This window comes from Sceloporus undulatus, chromosome 2 (genome assembly GCF_019175285.1).
Source record: "Sceloporus undulatus isolate JIND9_A2432 ecotype Alabama chromosome 2, SceUnd_v1.1, whole genome shotgun sequence".
Classification (NCBI taxonomy): domain Eukaryota; kingdom Metazoa; phylum Chordata; class Lepidosauria; order Squamata; family Phrynosomatidae; genus Sceloporus; species Sceloporus undulatus.
This window is the reverse complement of record NC_056523.1, coordinates 60,483,115-60,501,488: the sequence shown is the minus strand read 5'-3', so window position 1 is coordinate 60,501,488 and position 18,374 is coordinate 60,483,115. Positions and strand designations below refer to the sequence as shown.

Genomic DNA, 18,374 nt, shown 5'->3' with positions numbered 1-18,374 from the left:
ATGGCAGTTAAAGTGGTGTCAAACTGGATTATTTCTGCAGTGTGGATGCAGCCTGAGAAGGACAAATGTCTCAGTAAGATTATACAAAAAGCTGGTTTTGTCTTGCTACTATGTGTTTACAGCCATGTGCCCTCTGTAACAGCTAATACAATTACTCATTGGGGATAAAACCAAGAAAGGATGCTAGAAGCACTAGTGACCACTGTTCCATTGTTGGTGCTCACCGAGCCCTTTTCTGGGAAGCCAGCAAATTCCGAACTGGGCTTTGAGAGCTGATTTTGCTAATCTACATGATAGAAGTACAATGCTTTTCAAAAGAAAAAAGTTTCATATTTCATATTTTTATCATTGAAAGAGTGGTATGTTGGTACTGAAGCATGGAGGCTTGAGTATCTCAGATATTCAGATGGTATTATTACTCCAAACTCTGAAAGTTACAAATAGTCATTCATGTTAAGAATTATTCATTCTTACTGCAGTAGAGAGGGAAGAAGACAAACACATACTTATTCTTTATTCCAATTCAGCAAATAGATGTCCAAGAAGTACAAATGTCTCAAAGAAGTTGTAAAAAGTTGACTTTCTTTTCCTACAAAAGTAATATGTGTTTCGATAGAAAAATAAATTTTTGTTTGGCAGTCTATAGTTTTGGACCAAATCTTTGTTTCTTGTGATCCCCTGCCTTCCATCAGCATCCTTCCTATAACATACCAAAGGCCATTATGTTTTGCTTGAGAAAGACTGGCTTATTCACAATTCACTGTAGCTATATTAGACCCACAGAATTCACTGATACTGCTCAAAAGAGTAGAAATTCTCTATTATTGTTACACCCCCATTTTTAAAATATTACAGACCACATATACATTTCCTTTATTTTATTTTATTTAAAAAAAGGATTATGGGCAAGTTTGGAATTCTAAAGGAAAAACATTACAACCAGCATTCCATCATCTCTAAAACTTTACTGTATCACCACACAAAAGCTGCTCTTTCACGTAACATTCGGACACCAAAACGCTGCCATTCTCGTTGATATATCCAAAGCTCCTGTGTTGTATCCAGGCATGCTAAAACAGCACCCCCCTTCCAAGCAATCAAGCGAGGATCCATATCCTAAGTTTAAAACAGACACGAAAAGAATGGACAGGCAGTTAGTGAAATCTAAATATCACTATCTCACATATTTTGCTTTAATACGATTCCTATTTCAGAAATGTGGCTAAATTTTACTGCAAAATATGTCTTGTTTAAAAAATCCTTGATAATATCCATAAACATAAATGAGCACAAATATACATTGTATGTGTATGTATCAAAAAGGATAATTTTGTTGATGCTGCACTAATGCTATGTCTTAATTTTAAGTAGAGAGGATGATTCTTTGAGTCTTATATGTTAGTTAAGCTCCTTGTGCAACACTGCAGTTCAGGTAAGAGCAACTGTGGTGGGTCCAGGCACCAATTTTCTGCTGTGGGAACTGCAGGAGCCACATGGACTGCCAGAAATGTCAAACCACAAAACAAAATCTCTGGAGGTTGCTGAAATTCTTTAATGTCTCCGTAAAACCATCCTTTGAAAAAACATTACTGAAATGCAAAGACAGGACTTGCTACTTCTCCTCCTCCTCCTTCTTTGATTTATTTATATCCTGCCTTTCTTCCCAGTACAGAGACTCAAGGCGGCTAGCAAAATTTAAAACAGTCCAAGTTAAAACAGTGCAAAGCATTAAAAATACAAAGTTTAAGAAAGAAACAATTTCAAAAATTAAAAACATTACATATTCAAATTTAAAATTTAAAAACGCTTTATAAAACTCGTACAGCACCCGTGTTAGTGTGAGAAACCCTGGTGGCATAAAAATGTTTTTATCTGCTGCTGAAATGAAAGCAGGGATGGAGTCAGCCTGGCCCCTCTAAGGAAGGCATTCCAGAGCTTGGGAGAAGCCACCGGGAGGGTCCTCTCTTGCTCCCACCAAACACACCTAAGATGGTGGTGAGACAGAGGAGGGCTTCTCCGGATGATCTCAGTGATCTAGTGGGTTTGTAAAGAGAGATATGATCGTTCAAATAGCCTAGACCCAAGCCATATATTCAAAAGTGATGTGTAGGCTTCCAGGATAAGCAATTTTTTGGCCCAAAAAGGGCAGTCCAGGGAGTCTAAGCATTAAAGATCACAAAAACAGCCTTGGGTTGCATTGTATTCATTCCTCCTATATTTCATGCTTTTGTCAATAAAGCATATGAACAGCTCTCTGTATAGACCAATATATTCAATTATAAATTTCAGTTAACTATCTTTCTAAATAGCACATTTGTCTTTCCTTAAATATCAATCACCTTGTCCTCACTCTCAGCCACTGAATTTTTACCCAAATATAAATAATCTATACGGAAGTACCTTAGGTCTGGTAATGACTTCTACATTTTCAACAACTCTCCGAAAAGAAGGAGGCATTTTGTTGAGAATTCTATGCTGAAGAAATTCTTGGGCTTTGTGAAACATCAGACCACCTCCTACTACCAGGATTGAACTATACATTTTCTTCTTTGTATCATCTGATGCTGGAAAAACGCAAACATAAAAACGATATAAAAATTGTGAAGAATACTTTAAAACACTACAAATTAGTGAACAGCTACTTCAAGACAAATTGGCCACAATTACTACTACTGAAATTTCTATTATTGTTATCATGTCATACATTTTTAACCAGTCCAGGACTCTGACACAATCAAAATAAATACAGCTAAAAGTTAACAGCATACAAAAGTTTAAAAATATAATTATAATTAGAATAAAAAACAGTTAAAGGGCTGACCATTAAAAAGAAAAATAAAACACTGGCAGGCAGCCCATTATGAAAGGCCCTTTCCATCCTGAGCAGTCTTCAAAGGCCTGATGAAACAAAGCAAAACAAAAACTCTTAATCTTCCCACAGAATAACAGCAACATGGGCATCAGTTTAACTTCTCTAGGGAGTTCCAAGGCCTGGGAGCAGTTACTGAGAAGGTCCTCTCCTGTGTTCCCACCAGATGTACCTGTGAGGGCGGTGGAACAGAAAGGAGGACTTCCCCAGCAGATCTCAAAACATGGGCAGGCTCATATGGAGAATATGGTCCTTCAGATAACCTGGACAGTATATAGCTCTATAGGTTGTTACCAGTAATTAACAGGCCATGGGTAAGAATAATAAGAGATGTATTTTATGATGATGAAAACATGCAATCTTGGCCATAATACCAAAAATAATAAGTACTGTATATACTCATGTATATACATAAGTCTAGAAATTTTAGTTAAAAAATTGTCCCAAAAAATCTGAGTTGACTTATTCATGGGTCAATGTAAGTACTGTATTTTAACTCTTATTTTTTAAAAAGGAACCATCCCCTGGTGAAAGGCAAAAGTCTAATCTGTCTTGGAAGCACTGACCTCTCCCCCTCCCCCTGCTTTCTCATCCATCCATCCATCCATCCATCCATCCATCCTTTAGGATGAGCACAAACAGTTATGCTTGCTGGAATTTTGTAAGTTCTTTGTCACTGTTTTCCGTTGCTTCATCCTTTACATCCTTTGCTCCATTCTTTTATCCTTGATTTATCCACGGGTCACTTCAAAATCCATAATTTTGACTCCAAAACCTGCCCTTGACTTATACATGAGCACCACTTATAGTTGAGTATATACAGTAAATGCATATAGTTTTCTTACCACAGCAATCAATACTATGTAGAATTGCTTTGTCAAGGCCTAAAGCTTTCCCTTCAAACTGAGATACAGCAGTTTTTCTGGACATGTGAGCTGTTAGTGGTTCTTCAGAATCATTTCCACCAATAATACACTCTCCGTGAGAAGTGCCTAACTCCACTTCTGGAGGATAGAGATTTTCAGCAACATTTGCAGATTGGCCACGCACATCTCCCTCAAATCCACTAGGCTTGGACATGGACTTCCGATCAGCTGTTGCTTTTGCAGACTTACAAAGCCAGAAACAAACAAAAAATCCACAATATGTTATCTTTAAAGAAGATTACACTACATTATATGTTCTGTAGCTTATTTTTTAAAAAAATGTTAAGTTTGAGCAGCCATGCAGACAAGACATCAACATCCCTGTCTGTAAAGCCACAAAACTATTCCTCACTTTTCATACAAAGTAAAAGAATAAATAACATGAACAAAACTAGCATGTTATTCTTATACTCCACTCATCTGGATTGACTATAGTCAACATACTTAGCATTTTCCTCCATCCAGTTTGACAATCTGACTTCTCAAAGTCTGCTGACCAATTTACAGTCCCCTGCTTTCAGTAAAGATGGATATTTCAATGGTGAAAGCACTACACAGCAGCAAAGCTATTCCAGAGAAAGCCCTGCCTTGACTTCTTACACCATCCATCATGGAAGGTGTTTGAAACAGGATCCCCAAATGGTAATTCATATGGTAAGATCTGAAATAATTAAAGCATCAGCCTTGCCACAGATATAGCATGTTACCAGATTGTGTTCAATTACAAGGAAGCCTCACACTCATGTGCTCCCCTTTCTGATGACATGCACCGTTCTCTAGTGTAGCAGTCAAAAGATGAACTGTTTTTATCTGAGATTAATCACAATTTGTTTAATGATTAATATGGTTTGCTGAAACAAGTTAACTTAATAAACTATGGTCTGAAGCTGCCTTCTTCCAAATAGCCACCACAAGATGATACACATTTTGTCCAGGTTCAGACATGGCCTTAGCTGTAGTTATTCTAAAACTGAAGCAAATACTTACAGCCTTCTTGAGTCTGCATCAGAAGGAGAAATGTGCAAGCTCAAATCTTAATGCACAGTGCTAATGTAATGCAAAACTAGAACTGCCTCTAAACCTGTCCTATTAGTATAATTCTCTACCTAATCTCTGAAAGTAAAGCTTTAATTAATTATAATTAGATCTATGCGGAGAATGAGTCTCATAGGAGAAGAAAAAAAGAAGCAGCAGCTGCAAACACACCTGCTCCTGCTTACTTTGTGTAGCTAAGAGATAATGTTCATCATGTGGATCCTCAGGATCACCTTGCGATCTCTGTTGTAAAGATGTCATTTTCTGCCCCACAATTCCAAATGTTGCTGGATAAAATAATGCCATTGGAGCCTAATTGTGAGAGAAGGGGAAAGTATCACATTCTTGCAAACTTTTTTTTTACAGTTCCATCCAATAATGTCTTGTACATGTTTTATAATTAAAACAACAAGGTCACAGAATCAAACTGCATTCCAGGCAACACAACTCTTAGCAACAGCATACGTAGAAAGAAATATTTGATTTGATGCTATATAATCTGACTGTTCAGTATTAAAAAGTAATGATTAGTTATGTCATATTTCTACTAGTGTACATCTGCTGATGATTACAGCTATTAAACAAAATGATTAGATAAGTAAGTTGCAGAAAAATAATAAATCTCACTCCTTTTCCACTTGACTTTTGCAGCTCCTGAAACACAACATAATTGTTTACCTGTAATTTTTCATCTCCTAAGCGCAACTGATATAACAAAGCTGGGGAATCTGGGTGACGGACCTGGAACTCATGGTCTTTCAGTCCAGATAAATCCTGACAAAGAACACAGGAAAATGACATTAATGTTTTACAACACATCCTATCTATTATTTATTTATTGTATTTATACCCCACTCTTCAGCCAAAAGGCTATCAGAGCAGCTTAATTTTTTTAAAAATTAGACATTTCCTTGCCCTCAGGCTTACAATCTAAATATATAGATATATACCTACCTATCTACATACACACACACACACACACACATATATATATTCAAAGTTAGGTTTAAATGGACTTACTCTAGAGTAGCCAAGGTGAAGAACAGACAAGACTTCTATATCTTTAATAGTTAACAGAGGATGAAGCAGGAAGTTATGGCATATGTTCCACCAGGCAAACTATGCATTGTCTCCTCCCTGTCGCCTATTAGCTGCTATATGGTCCCCAATGTGACCATTTACTGGCAGATGGAGAGCTGAAGACACAGCAGCAGCAGCAGCAGCACTGTTGTTCTTCCCTTCTGGAGCAGGAAGACATGGCATCAAGTTCCACCAGGCAAACTATGGATTGTTTCCTCCCAAAGCACCTATGGCTAGAGGCTTCTCTTCTTTCTTCCCCTCTCTCCCCTCACCAGGAAATTAGGGGGTAGGGTGGTTGATTAATAGCTTGGGATTTCTTTTTAAAATGAAAGTCTTATTTTATATTGTATGTTTATTGTATTTTACTATGTAACCCTTGATTTCCTTAGGAAAAGTTGGGATATTTATTATTATTATTATTATTATTATTATTATTATTATTATTATTATTTGTACTTTCAGTTTTTTGCCAAGATCCTTTTCACAATCCTAATGGAATTTCATTCAAAACAATAAGGCAGTGGATAAAGTTACACGAAGCAGCTGAAAAGCCAGAAGTGCAGAATGCTGAAAAGGCTGAGTTGAAGTTCTGATTAACACCTCAGTCCTATTGATCATGATGAACACTAGACCAGCTGAAGCTGTGCTGAATCCAAACCCCTCCCTGTCCATGGATGCCACAAACTACTTAGACTCATCCAGGTCTAATGCTGTGCCAGCATCGTGGCTGCATTCTTAGGCTAGATACACTTTAAAGCTAATGGAATGTCAACAGTTCCCTCACTTTGCCCTTTGTATTCTTTTTGGGGGTCATCTTCAGGCAAATCTTTGCCAGACAAACAGTTTTGATAATAAATTCCCTTGTTGGCAGATCTCTGAGATCAGCTGGTTAAAGAGAGTTCTGCATAATTCCCTGCAGCTGGTGAAACTTTAAGTTAGGATTACAGTCTATATAAAGGAAACCAGCAAAGGCCAAAGTTTTCAGAAGAACCACATTAGTCTTGTAATTTTTTTCATGATGTTTGCTTTTCTTTCTCCTGTAGTGACCTGAACAATTGTTCCTTTGCAACTTAAAAAGAAGACAAATAAACTTCATCAGCAACTTTGTGAATGGAATGGACTAGACAGGATTTTTGTCTGATCCAGTTTGGTTCTTCTGAATTTTTCTGAATACAGAAAAGATAGCATTGAAAAGGTTGCCATTTTTGAGTAATGTAGAAAAATGCCTCCTAAAGAACAAAAGAATTGTATTACTAGGTATCAGCAAAGCTATATCCACCACAGCATTTCCATTAATGGTCAGAAGATGTTTTTGTGAAGCTCATAAGCAACATATCACAGTGAGAATCCCCTCTGATCTTTGGTCACAGTGTCTCATCGCTGGAGACAAATTGCTTTCAGAAAGCCTCATTTTTAGCTATTCTAGCTAACAGCTGTTCACAGAAATATCCTCCCTGAATCTGACTGATCTTTTTTACAACTATCTAAATCTGTGGCCATAACAATATCTTTTGGGGATAAGTTCTACTTCTTCTGAGCCTGTCAATTTCATTGGATTATTTATTTTCCTGCCTTTTCCACACAGGTAGGTTATACAGAATACAAACAAAACAGGAAGCTTAAACTGTAACTATTTTTGACAGGTACTACAGAATGGCATAAAGATATAATAGGAACACTAACACCTGAATGCACCAAATAAAGCTACTCATAAAGAAATGTAGCACAAAAATGAAGAAGTATCCTAACAGTATTTTTTTGAAGTGATTCTGCTTAACTGATCTTTCAAGCAAATCCCAAGTACTTCTCCACTGCCTTATTGCAACTGAGAACTGGATGTCCCTGCATTCTAACAATCTGAGACACAAGGAAATAATTACATCATATTTAGTATTTCTTTCATAAATCTCTGTCATCTTTCATCACACATCTAACAACTACAGGGTCCTTTTGATGAAAGCGAAGAGATCAAAAGATGGGCATGGAACAAAGCAAAGCAGGAGGGTATGGCTTCTCGCTTGGTCTTAAACCTTACCTGGTCTAAATGACAAAATGTTTCTTTTAAGTGCTGGAGGAGAAGGCAATCTGTCTTTTTAGATAAATGACAGTCTCTGTAAGGGAATCCAGCTCGCTGCATAAGCCAATAGAAGCATCTTGACACATCAGAACCTCCATATGCAAGGCATAACCTAAGACAAAAATTAAGAGCATTTAGGGGTCTGATGTCTTTTTTTCTGAAACAAACCTTTGCATCTTGAGGCAGGAAGATTAAATAACTTAAGAGTAACGTTACAGAATAATGTTACAGAATAATGTTGGAAAGCCAGCATGATGTAGTGAAGTGCTGGACTATGGAGACTAGGGTTTGAATTCATACTCAGTCATGAGTGACCTTGGGCAAGCCTCTCTCGGCTTCAGACTGAAGGCAAAGGCAGCTCCCGAACAAATCTTGCCAAGAAAGCCTCAAGGTTAGGGTTACCATAAATCAGAAATGACAACAACAATGTTAAATCAAGTATTACTCATCTACTCATGTCATTGATCAGAACCATGGTTTGCTGCAGCAGCACACACATGCTTCACTGACTTCAGGAATCCCTAAGTCACAAACACAAAATTGTACTGGTATTTTAATGCTATGTCAAAAGCTTCTCAGTAGGATGCTGAATATTATAATATATTAAAAGGACTTTACCTAGCATATCACTCTTTGGCACAATCAGACTATGATGGAGGAATATTAAAATATATAAATACTCCTGCTTTTTGATAGTTACCTGGTGTTACGATGTGAAACACCATCTTCAACACAGCAGACACCTGTCTTCTGGTCCCCCACATCAACAACACATGCACTACCTAAGCCACTTCCAAAAGTAGCACAGACAGATTCTTGATGCACCACTATTCCTGAGAAAAGTACAGCAGGCAGATTATGCTTATACCCAGACATAGTGTTCATAAACATGCTACAAAGGGACAAATAAAACATGCCTATAGCTATCCATTTATTCTGCAAATTTGCAATCTGTCACCATGACAATAATTCTGAAAACACAGCCTTTCTATTTAATATTGCATCTATGACCCAGGACATTGTACTTCCAGCTGATCTCTAAGCTTTGATTGACAAGCAATGAGACATTAAATAAAATCTTGTAGCTAGATCTCACTTTATCTCTTATATCAAGCAACATGCCACCTACATACAAAAACTGAGCTGCTATCCCATACAGTTGTATGTGGATGTCTGCAGATGTGTACCAAATGGTTGGAAAAACGTACACAATCATGTTTTAGTATTCATATAATATATATCATCTTCATCATCATCATATCCATTTCCATACTGCTTCCCATATCTAACAATATATACCACCATCATGTAACAGCAATCATTGGAAAGCAGTTCTCAGTTTGGGAGTCTGTGAGAACACCGAAGTTAACAGCAGCTGGTATCTGTATACATCTACATGGGCATGTAGTTTGAGGGATTCGGGGAATTTTAATCCAAAGCAGTAACATCTTCAAATTCTTGCATAACATCCATGGTGGATGACTACAGAGGACACTGCTTTCTTACCTGAGAAGCCCATCTTCATTAGGATCATGTTTACTATTTCCTTCACATGTTGTTTATTATAAATGTCTGGAATTAATAAAATGCATCTGTAATACTGAGAAAGAGAAGAAAAATTAGAATTCTTCTTCATGGAGAAAGTTAGGAAATTGAAATAAATAAATAATTGGTTATTTTCACCATATAGGTATTTCAGTTAGGGCACCAGCAAACATAACAGGTTTGGGTTCTGTTATGCCACATTTTCCCCATAATTTTTCTCCAGCTCACTCAAATGGCCCTTGCATCTCAAATTCTGTTTCTGCTGGGAAAGTTATTATATGCTCTGTAAGCCTAAGTTGATACAAAGCTTCCTTATTTACCTACTTCAAAACTTCAGTTCTTCTACTTTCTTTTCAGCACTTCCCAGATCCCATTTTTTGTGCCCCGTGCTAAAATTTTAATACCTGTGACCCGTGCTAAAATTTTAAGACTACCACAGTTGGCCCTCCTTATTGACGGATTCTGCATCCTAGGATTCAACCACCCATGGCTTGAAGTGACCCCCCCCCAAAAAAAATTCCAAAAAACAAACTTTGATTTTGCCACTTTATATAAGGGATACTATTTTACAATGCCATTTTATTTAATAGGACTTGAGCATCCACAGATTTCGCAGTCCACAGGTGGTCCTGGAACCAAACCAAGGACTCACTGTATAACCTTTGCTTTGCTAGTTTTTCTACTTAGTCTACCTTCTCCTGTCCATTTCTGTTGAATTTAACTCCAACGTTATGGCCTTCTGTTTCAGTGCTAACTTTTTGCTTCTTATCCTAACAGGTGTAAAACACATCAGGGCCATTAGATGACCCCAGGGGAGAGATTATGTGGAAAAAACTGTTACTTCACTACAAATGGCTTTAGTGGCGAAATTCTTTTACAAAAAAAATGATGGAAAATCAGGGTCACAGTCACATTCAGCTGAAGCAAGTCACAGCTTACCTTCAAATCTTTCAGAGGTATTTCTAAATATTTCTGGATTGCATGTGACCATATTACTTCAAGATCAGCTAGGACTGCTGTAAGGGAGCCACCGGGTCCTGAGTGAAGATTAAGCTGTCCTCGTCGGATGGGCCAATGAATACTGTAACAGTCCAGAGGGTTAACGTACAATGCCTGAAAAGAAAAACCCAACATATTTTCTCTGTCTTATTTTTGCCTCTAGTTTAATTATTTCTATTTATTTATGCTGTACTTCCATATTTGTTGACATCCAAATTGGGTTGTCCTTCCCTTTCTGAAGCCTTCTACCCTTAAGAATTTTAGGGCTTCTTGGGAGGCAGCAGCCAAGTGTGCGTGCCAATGCTGGCAGAAACAGCAAGATTCAGTGGAAGTTCAACTGGATTGTGACATTTATAATTTTACCCTCATTGTTTTATAGCTGTTTTGTATTTTATGTTGTTAATTTACCCATACAAGATCCAGAAAATTAAGTTACTGGGAATTCTGAAGTGTAAGGAGTTAAACAAAACAAAATAAATCTCATTCAAAATATAATCATTAAAACTTTCATAAAGTTTACTGTACAGCATATGATGAGTAGCAAAGCCAAAAGTGACAGTGGGAAGAGTTTATAGCAGGGATACTCAAACCTTTTACCCTTTTACATATACACATGAACGTCACTCTCTCCCCATTCAACAGGACCTTGAACAATGAATGCAAGCTCCAGGAAAAGAGATTTCACCTCAACATTAGGAGGAACTTCCTGACAGTAAGGGCTGTTTGACAGTGGAACACACTCCCTTGGAGTGTAGTGGAGGCTCTTTCTTTGGAGGTCTTTAAGCAGAGGCTGGATGGCCATCTGTCGGGGATGCTTTGATTGAGATTTCCTGCATGGCAGGGGCTGGAGTGGATGGCCCTTGTGGTCTCTTCCAACTCTACGATTCTATGATTCTAACATAGTATATAAAAAAATACTTTGTTTATTTAGTGTGCATATTTTCATTCACACTATTTTGACATTTTATAAGGAAATGACATTACTCTGAAGATGCCAGCCACAGATACTGGTGAAACGTCAGGAAGAAACTCTGCTAGAACATGGCCACATAGCCCGAAAAACCCACAAAAAACTATGGATACCGGCCATGAAAGCCTTCAACTTCACATTAGATCAGTTTTATTTATGTAAATTTAGTATTTAGCTGAATGCATGTGTAAATTTTACACATTAAAAAGTTTGAGATGAGGTGGAGGGAACAGGGACTCCAAGTCTTGTGCCCCCTTTAGCAACTCTCATGACCTCTGGGGGTCCTGCCACACTGTTTGAAAATCACTCCATCCCCTCCTTCCTGTGTATTTCCCCATTCTACCTCCCTTTCAACCATTCTTCCTTACTGTGCCATCTATCTCTCCCTCCTGCCATGTATATATATGCATGTGCACACATTTGCTGACATGCCCATGCCACCATAGAGTAGCCCATGCATCACAGTTTCCCCATCCCATCTGTAAAAAAATCTGAACAAACATCTAGTAGGGGCAATATCAGAGAGACAGAAGAGAAAGTGAAAAATGCAAGTTTTAAAGGATAGCCTTCTAGTGTTGTTTTGTTTCTCATAGGGAAATCTGCAAAAACAGTTGCCACTCAGAAAACTAAAAATCAGTCTTAACTGCAATGAGCAATTAGAGTCCTATTAGTGAGAAAAATAAATAATTATAAAATGATATGTAATGCAATTTTCTAAATATACTGCAGCATACAACACAGTTTAGCTTTTATTTTTAACAAGGAACAAAATTTTAACAAAAATGAGGCCAACCCATATGCAGCATTTTGCCACAGTGTTCTTACTTGCCTCTGCTGAAGAAACCAAATCACAGCTGCACTGAATGTACAAGGCAGCCCAGTTCAGTTTCCACTTTCCTTTATTGGACAAGTATTACAAAAAAATTAAGGAAGAACAAATTTGATACAGCCTGGACTCCTATTAGTTTGAAACTTTTACAATAACAAAATGTAATTTGAAGGTGGTAATAAAAAGCCAATATTTGCTAGGCCACATGGGGAAAAATAACCCCATCTAAAGATTGTGCCACCCACCCACTTCATTTGCAGCTATGTTCACTCCTGCTTATTTCTTCATTTGAGGCTTATAAATCTGGCTGGTCAAGAGTTAACCAGGAAAGAAAGCATACAAGAGGTTTCTGTCCTTTTTTATCTTCAGCCCATCAATGTATCCAGATATAATCTAGGTAAATGTTGAGAGAGTAAAAAAAAAGGGGAGGGGAGGATTTCTGGGTTCTCATGTTGGCTAATTACTTTGTACACAGCCACTGCTGATGATCCAAGTACAACTTTTAAAAATACACATGGCTATGCAGTTGTTAAGTCCAAGTTAGACAGGCAAGGAGACTGATACTTACCTCTTCTCCAACAACATATTCTGGGTGATGTGCAGTGTTTGTCCATTTTGTCCCAGAGCTGTGTTCTAAAATGGCAGGTCTCATCTGTCTGTTATAAGATCGAGCCTAAAAAATGTAAATTCCAAACATGAAATAAAGAGTGGGAAAATATTAGCATACTTGAAACTCATCTAGGTCTGAATGTATATTATTTTATTCATATGCTATCTAAAGACATGTGAATCTGTGTGTATGTGTTGCTAAATGCTGCTTGATTTGCTTAAACTTGATCCAAAGAAATACAGCTCCAGAGGAGTATTACTTTGTTGTACCAAAAGCAACAGTCAGTCTGGTAGCACCTTAAATAACACTGAGAGCTGCTTCACCTGCACACGGCAAAACATAAAATAAATCATAGAATCAACTCTGACCAGAGCTTTGAATTTACTGTATAGCATATGATGATATGATGATGATATTTATTTACTTCTAGGACTACAACTCCCAGAACCCCTAGCCAGCATGGCCACTGCTATAAGCCCAGATTCTGACTGGTAGTGCTGCATAAGTCTCAGGGAGAGGCTTTCACATCACCCTTTTTTCAGCAGACTGAGTTTTTCTGAATGTGGGATGTGCATTCTGTCACTGAGCTATGATGCCTTCCTACCCCTTCAACTAATGTGAAAAAAATGAAAGGAGCAATCCTATGGTCCCTTGGGTGGCTGTATTCCACATGGTGAATCTCTACATCTGCCCAGAATGAGGAAAGCACATTCACAGAAGTCCTCCTTGGCAGGAAGTTCTGCTACTGCAGCTATTCTCTCTGTATTAAGGGGGAAATTGGTGTGACACTTCCTGCCTGTATCAGTGTTTCTCCAGCTTTAAGAGGTAAAAAGGTGGGTGATGGGAGCAGCTCAGGGAAGGATGCAGATTCACTGGATTTTGTTCCCTCAACACGCCACAGAAATGAAGCCAATGCTCCTTCACCACAACCTCTATTCTGCTCCCTACAAGATTGCTCAGCCCATTTATTATAAGGTGCCAGCAGACTGCTGCTTTTATACCACAAAAACATAATTTCTATTAATGACAATGCACAGATAGGATACCTGATCAGGTGACACTGGTATACGCCTGGCACCGTTTGACATCTTTTTGGACCATATTGCTTGGTCAACCATTTTAAGACCATTTTGTCTTTGTTCAGTACTTTCAGGTTTCTAAATGAAAACAAACAAGACATTGGCTTTCCTCTATAAAACAGAAATACATCTTTACAATGGATATTACAGTAGCCAGTAGAGCACACAAAGACTATACCAAATATGCCTTTCTGCAAAAAAATATCTTTATAAAATTCCAAACTATTACCCCATGTGATTGATTTTTCTCACCATCTTTTAACTACCCCTCCTAGAATAAAGATCTTATTAGATCACAGTTCTAAGTATATATCTGCAGGCAGGTAGTGCAATGTTCTTGTATGTTTTTTTTAATGAGAGTTGGATTTCAACATCTGAAAGACCAAGGGTTTTTAAACAAGACTGTTTTAAATTTTGTTAGCTGCCTTGAGCCCCTGTACTGGGAGGAAGGCGGAATATAAATAAATAAAATAATAATTTTCCATCCATGCACTACACAATTTTTTTTAAAAAAAAGAACTTGTACACATGAGACAGCTAATTACACCGATAAAAATAAAAGGTACACACATGTACATTAAAAATGACAGTGTACTTGCTGTTTTCTCACACAGCACTGATATCTGTCAAAAATAATCTTGTGCAATGTGGTCCCCTGTGTTAGGTTTACCCCTCTTCAATCTAGAGCAATGTATAACCTAATGCCATAGCCTTTGTCAATTCCCATATGTAACTGGCTCACATGATGCAAGACAAACACAAGTCACTATATAGACCAGGTGTTACTGCACAATCCAGGTACACTCTTTGAGAAGTGTGGATGGCTATGCAAATTAAGCACAAGAGGCTGAGTTTAGAAAACAAGGCATTTCAAATGCCCAGCTACTGGTTCACTCAAATGTGTAGGACTTACATTGAGTCCTTCTCTAAGAAGCCAACTGTCTTTGTGTATGGGTTGCCCTGGCTGTTTGTGTCTTCTTGCAATGATGTGAGGAATGCTGACAGGAAGTGTGTCTGTTGCTCTGCCAATCCGCAAGGTCATTGAGCCGGGATGTATCACCACAATGAAGTTGCTCTGTATTTGCTAAAAGACAAAACAACATAGTTTAAAGAATACCACTAAAGGCTTTGTAGATGTTTAAATAAACAGCCCACAACTTTCTGAAAATCTATCCCCTTTCAGTGTTGGAAATTTAAGTAATTTGCCCCTTGAGCTATGTGTGTGTGCCTTCAAGTTGCATATCAACGTATGGGGTTTTCTTAGGCAAGGAACACTCAGAGGTGGTTTTGCCAACTCCTTATTCTGAAATATAGCCTACAGCACCTAGTATTCATTGGTGGTTTCCCATCTAAGTACTAGCCAGGGCTGATTCTGCTTAGCTTTCAAGATCGGGTGGAATATGGTGCCTTTAGGTGCCGGATGCTTCCCTGAAGAATGGCTGCTTGGGGGAGCTATTGCAATAAAACAGTGAGGGGGGAAGAGCTTTACTCATTGTGGAATCACAGTGTTGGAAGGGGTCTCATGGGCCATCCAGCCCAATGCAGATCTTCAAGTAAAGCATCCCTAGCGTCATTTTGAAGACATCCAGAGAAGGAGACCCCACCACCTCTCTAGGCAATTGATTCCATCACCAAGCCATTCTCACAGTCACGAAGTTCCTTTTAACATTCAAACAAAATAGGATGGTGAGAAGCTGGAACGTGTCCAGAAGAGGGTGACCAAAATGGTGAAGGGTCTGGAAGTCATGCATATGAGAGACTTGGGGGAGTTTGGTATGTTTAGCCTGGAGAAGAGACGTTTAAGAGGAGATATGATTTACATATGTGAAGGGGTGTCATGTTGAGGATGAAGCAAGCTTGTTTTCTGCTGCTCCAGAGATTAGAACCCAGAGCAATGGATTCAAACTACAAGGAAAGAGATTCCACCTAAACATTAGGAAGAACTTCCTGACAGTAAGAGCTGTTTGACTTTGGAACACCACTGTCTCAGAGTTTGCTGGAGTCTTCTTCTTTGGATGTTTTTAAACAGAGGCTGAATGGCCATCTGTCGGGGGTGCTTTGATTGTGAGTTGCTGCATGGGAGGGGGTTGGATTGACTGGCCCTTGTGGTCTCTTCCAACTCTATGGTTCTATAATTCAATGAAAATTTATTCTCCTGTAACTTAAAACTATTACACATGGACCTACCCTTTTGGGCAGCACAGAGCAGGCCTGCCCCTCCTCTCTTCTCTGTGACTGCCCTGAAGATATTAGTTGGAGTACAATCATGTCATCCCCTCAGTCTTTTCTTCTCCAAGCTGAACAAGCCCAGCTACTTCAACCTCTCCTCTATTCCACTTAACATCCTTGTTGCCCTTCTCTGAACCTACTCCAACTTGCCTACATCCTTCTTATTATGAAGCAACCAGAAGTAAATGTCATACTCCAGATGAAGCCTGACTAGTGCAGAATATAGGGATGCTATTACTTCCCTTGAATTTGAAACTATGGCCTGTTACAGACTGCCAAAATAAAGCTGCTTCGGGTCTCTTTGGAGATATGCTATTTAAATGATGCATGGGTCCTAAGAATCCGGAAGCTGCACCAAAGCTGCACTCCAGTGCTTAGAAATGGAGTGTGGCTTTGGTGCGACCTCCGGACTCTTAGGACCCATGCATCATTTAAATAGCATACCTCCAAAGAGACCCGAAGCAGCTTTATTTTGGCAGTCTGTAACAGGCTTATGCTTTTATTCATGCAGGTTAAAATAGCACTGGCCTTCTTTGTGCAGCATCACACTGCTGGCTCATGTTGAACTTATGACTGATAACAATCCTAAAGCCCTTTTTGCATGTAGTACTGCTGAACCATGTACCCTGCTTCCCGCATCCTATGCACGTGCATTTGGTTTTCATGGCATGTCTACAACCCTGTGAAGAAGACAAGACCAGCAGAAAGTAAATTCAAACTTGATACTACCTAACTTGAATGATTCAAAGGGGTCTTGTAACACCATTGAGACTAACTGAAAGAAAGAAGTTAGTAGCATACACTTTGCTAGACAGAGGCTGCATCTGCAGTGCAGAAATAATCCCATCCGACACCATTTTAACTGCTGTGGCTCAATGCTATGATTCTATGATTCTATGATTCAACAGAATTCTGGGAAGTGTAGTTTGTTGCTGGTTTCAAACCGGATTACTGTATTTCTGCAGTGTGGATGCAGCCTAAGCTTACTTGATCAGACGCATGGATTGGTGCAAAACACCTTATCAATCTCATTTGGATAAATGTACAGTAGGACCTCCATATCCATGGATCTTTTTGTATGTATTTATCCAGCCATCGACAGCTTGAAAATATTTTTAAAAATATAAATTCCAATAAGCAAATTTTGATTTTGCCATTTTTTATATAAGGGACACCATTTCACTATCCCATTGTATATAATGGGGCTTGAGCATCTATAGATTTTATTATCCACTGGGGAGGAGTCCTGGAACCAAACCCTAGCAGATACCAAGGGCCCCCACTGTATAAACTAAGACCTAATCTGCAGCATCTACACTAAAGAAATAAATGCAGTGTGACACTGTTTTCACTGCCATGCCTGAATGCCAAGGAACTTTTGGATTTGTAGTTCTACGTCATACACTCTCAGCCTCAGAAGATGCCACCTCTGAACAAACCTTGCCAAGAAAACCCCATGATAGGCTCACCTGAGGGTCGCCATAAGTCACAAATGACTTGAAGGCACACAACAACATCTTTTGTGAGACATTTAGCCTTCTCTGTCACAGAGCTCTGGTGCCCCAGAAAACTACAAATCCTAGGTATCCATAACATGGAGCCACGGCAGTTAAAGTGGTGTCAAATGGCATTATTTCCACAGTGTGCATGTAGCCATTATCTGCCTTCAAGTCATTTCCAACTTATGGTGACTCTCAAGGGTTTTATTGTCAAGAGCCATTGCAGTTAAAGCTGTGTCAAACCGCATTTATCCTGAAATGTGGCAGCAGCACAGCCATTAAAACAACAACAACAACAACAACAACAACATGGTGATGCCATTCTGGAGGATCTCAGCTCAGCCATGGAAAACCCCTGGGGCTGACCTTAGGCAAGTCACACTCTCTCAGCCTCTAGAGGAAGGCCATGGCAAACTTAGTGATTTGAAGGCTGGACTTAGGACTCTGGAGACCAGGGTTCGAATCCTGGCATGGCCATGGAAACCCTAGGTACTGAGACCCAGTGTGGCGTAGCGGTTTGAGCGCTAGACTAGGATTCTGGAAACCAGGGTTTGAATCGGCCATGGAAACCCACTGGGCAAGTCACACTCTCTCAGCCTCCTCAGAGGAAGGCAGTGGCAAACCCTT

The 18,374-nt window shown here is 38.9% G+C and overlaps 1 protein-coding gene across 1 annotated transcript in view; it reads right to left on the bottom strand.

The window, feature by feature from the left end:
* Window positions 1-863: 863 nt before the first annotated feature.
* The window catches only part of ACTR8 (actin related protein 8), a 27,505-nt gene continuing 9,994 nt past the window's right edge, over window positions 864-18,374 (bottom strand). Inside the window, exons 2-13 of the mRNA XM_042454058.1 lie at window positions 14,933-15,103; window positions 13,987-14,097; window positions 12,899-13,003; window positions 10,472-10,645; window positions 9,494-9,587; window positions 8,688-8,820; window positions 7,946-8,099; window positions 5,509-5,604; window positions 5,002-5,142; window positions 3,715-3,979; window positions 2,401-2,564; window positions 864-1,116 (exon numbers count right to left, since the gene is read on the bottom strand). Coding sequence (XP_042309992.1) covers window positions 973-1,116; window positions 2,401-2,564; window positions 3,715-3,979; window positions 5,002-5,142; window positions 5,509-5,604; window positions 7,946-8,099; window positions 8,688-8,820; window positions 9,494-9,587; window positions 10,472-10,645; window positions 12,899-13,003; window positions 13,987-14,097; window positions 14,933-15,061 — 1,710 coding nt within the window. The 5' untranslated portion in view covers window positions 15,062-15,103 and the 3' untranslated portion in view covers window positions 864-972. The remainder of the gene's footprint in view (window positions 1,117-2,400; window positions 2,565-3,714; window positions 3,980-5,001; window positions 5,143-5,508; window positions 5,605-7,945; window positions 8,100-8,687; window positions 8,821-9,493; window positions 9,588-10,471; window positions 10,646-12,898; window positions 13,004-13,986; window positions 14,098-14,932; window positions 15,104-18,374) is intronic.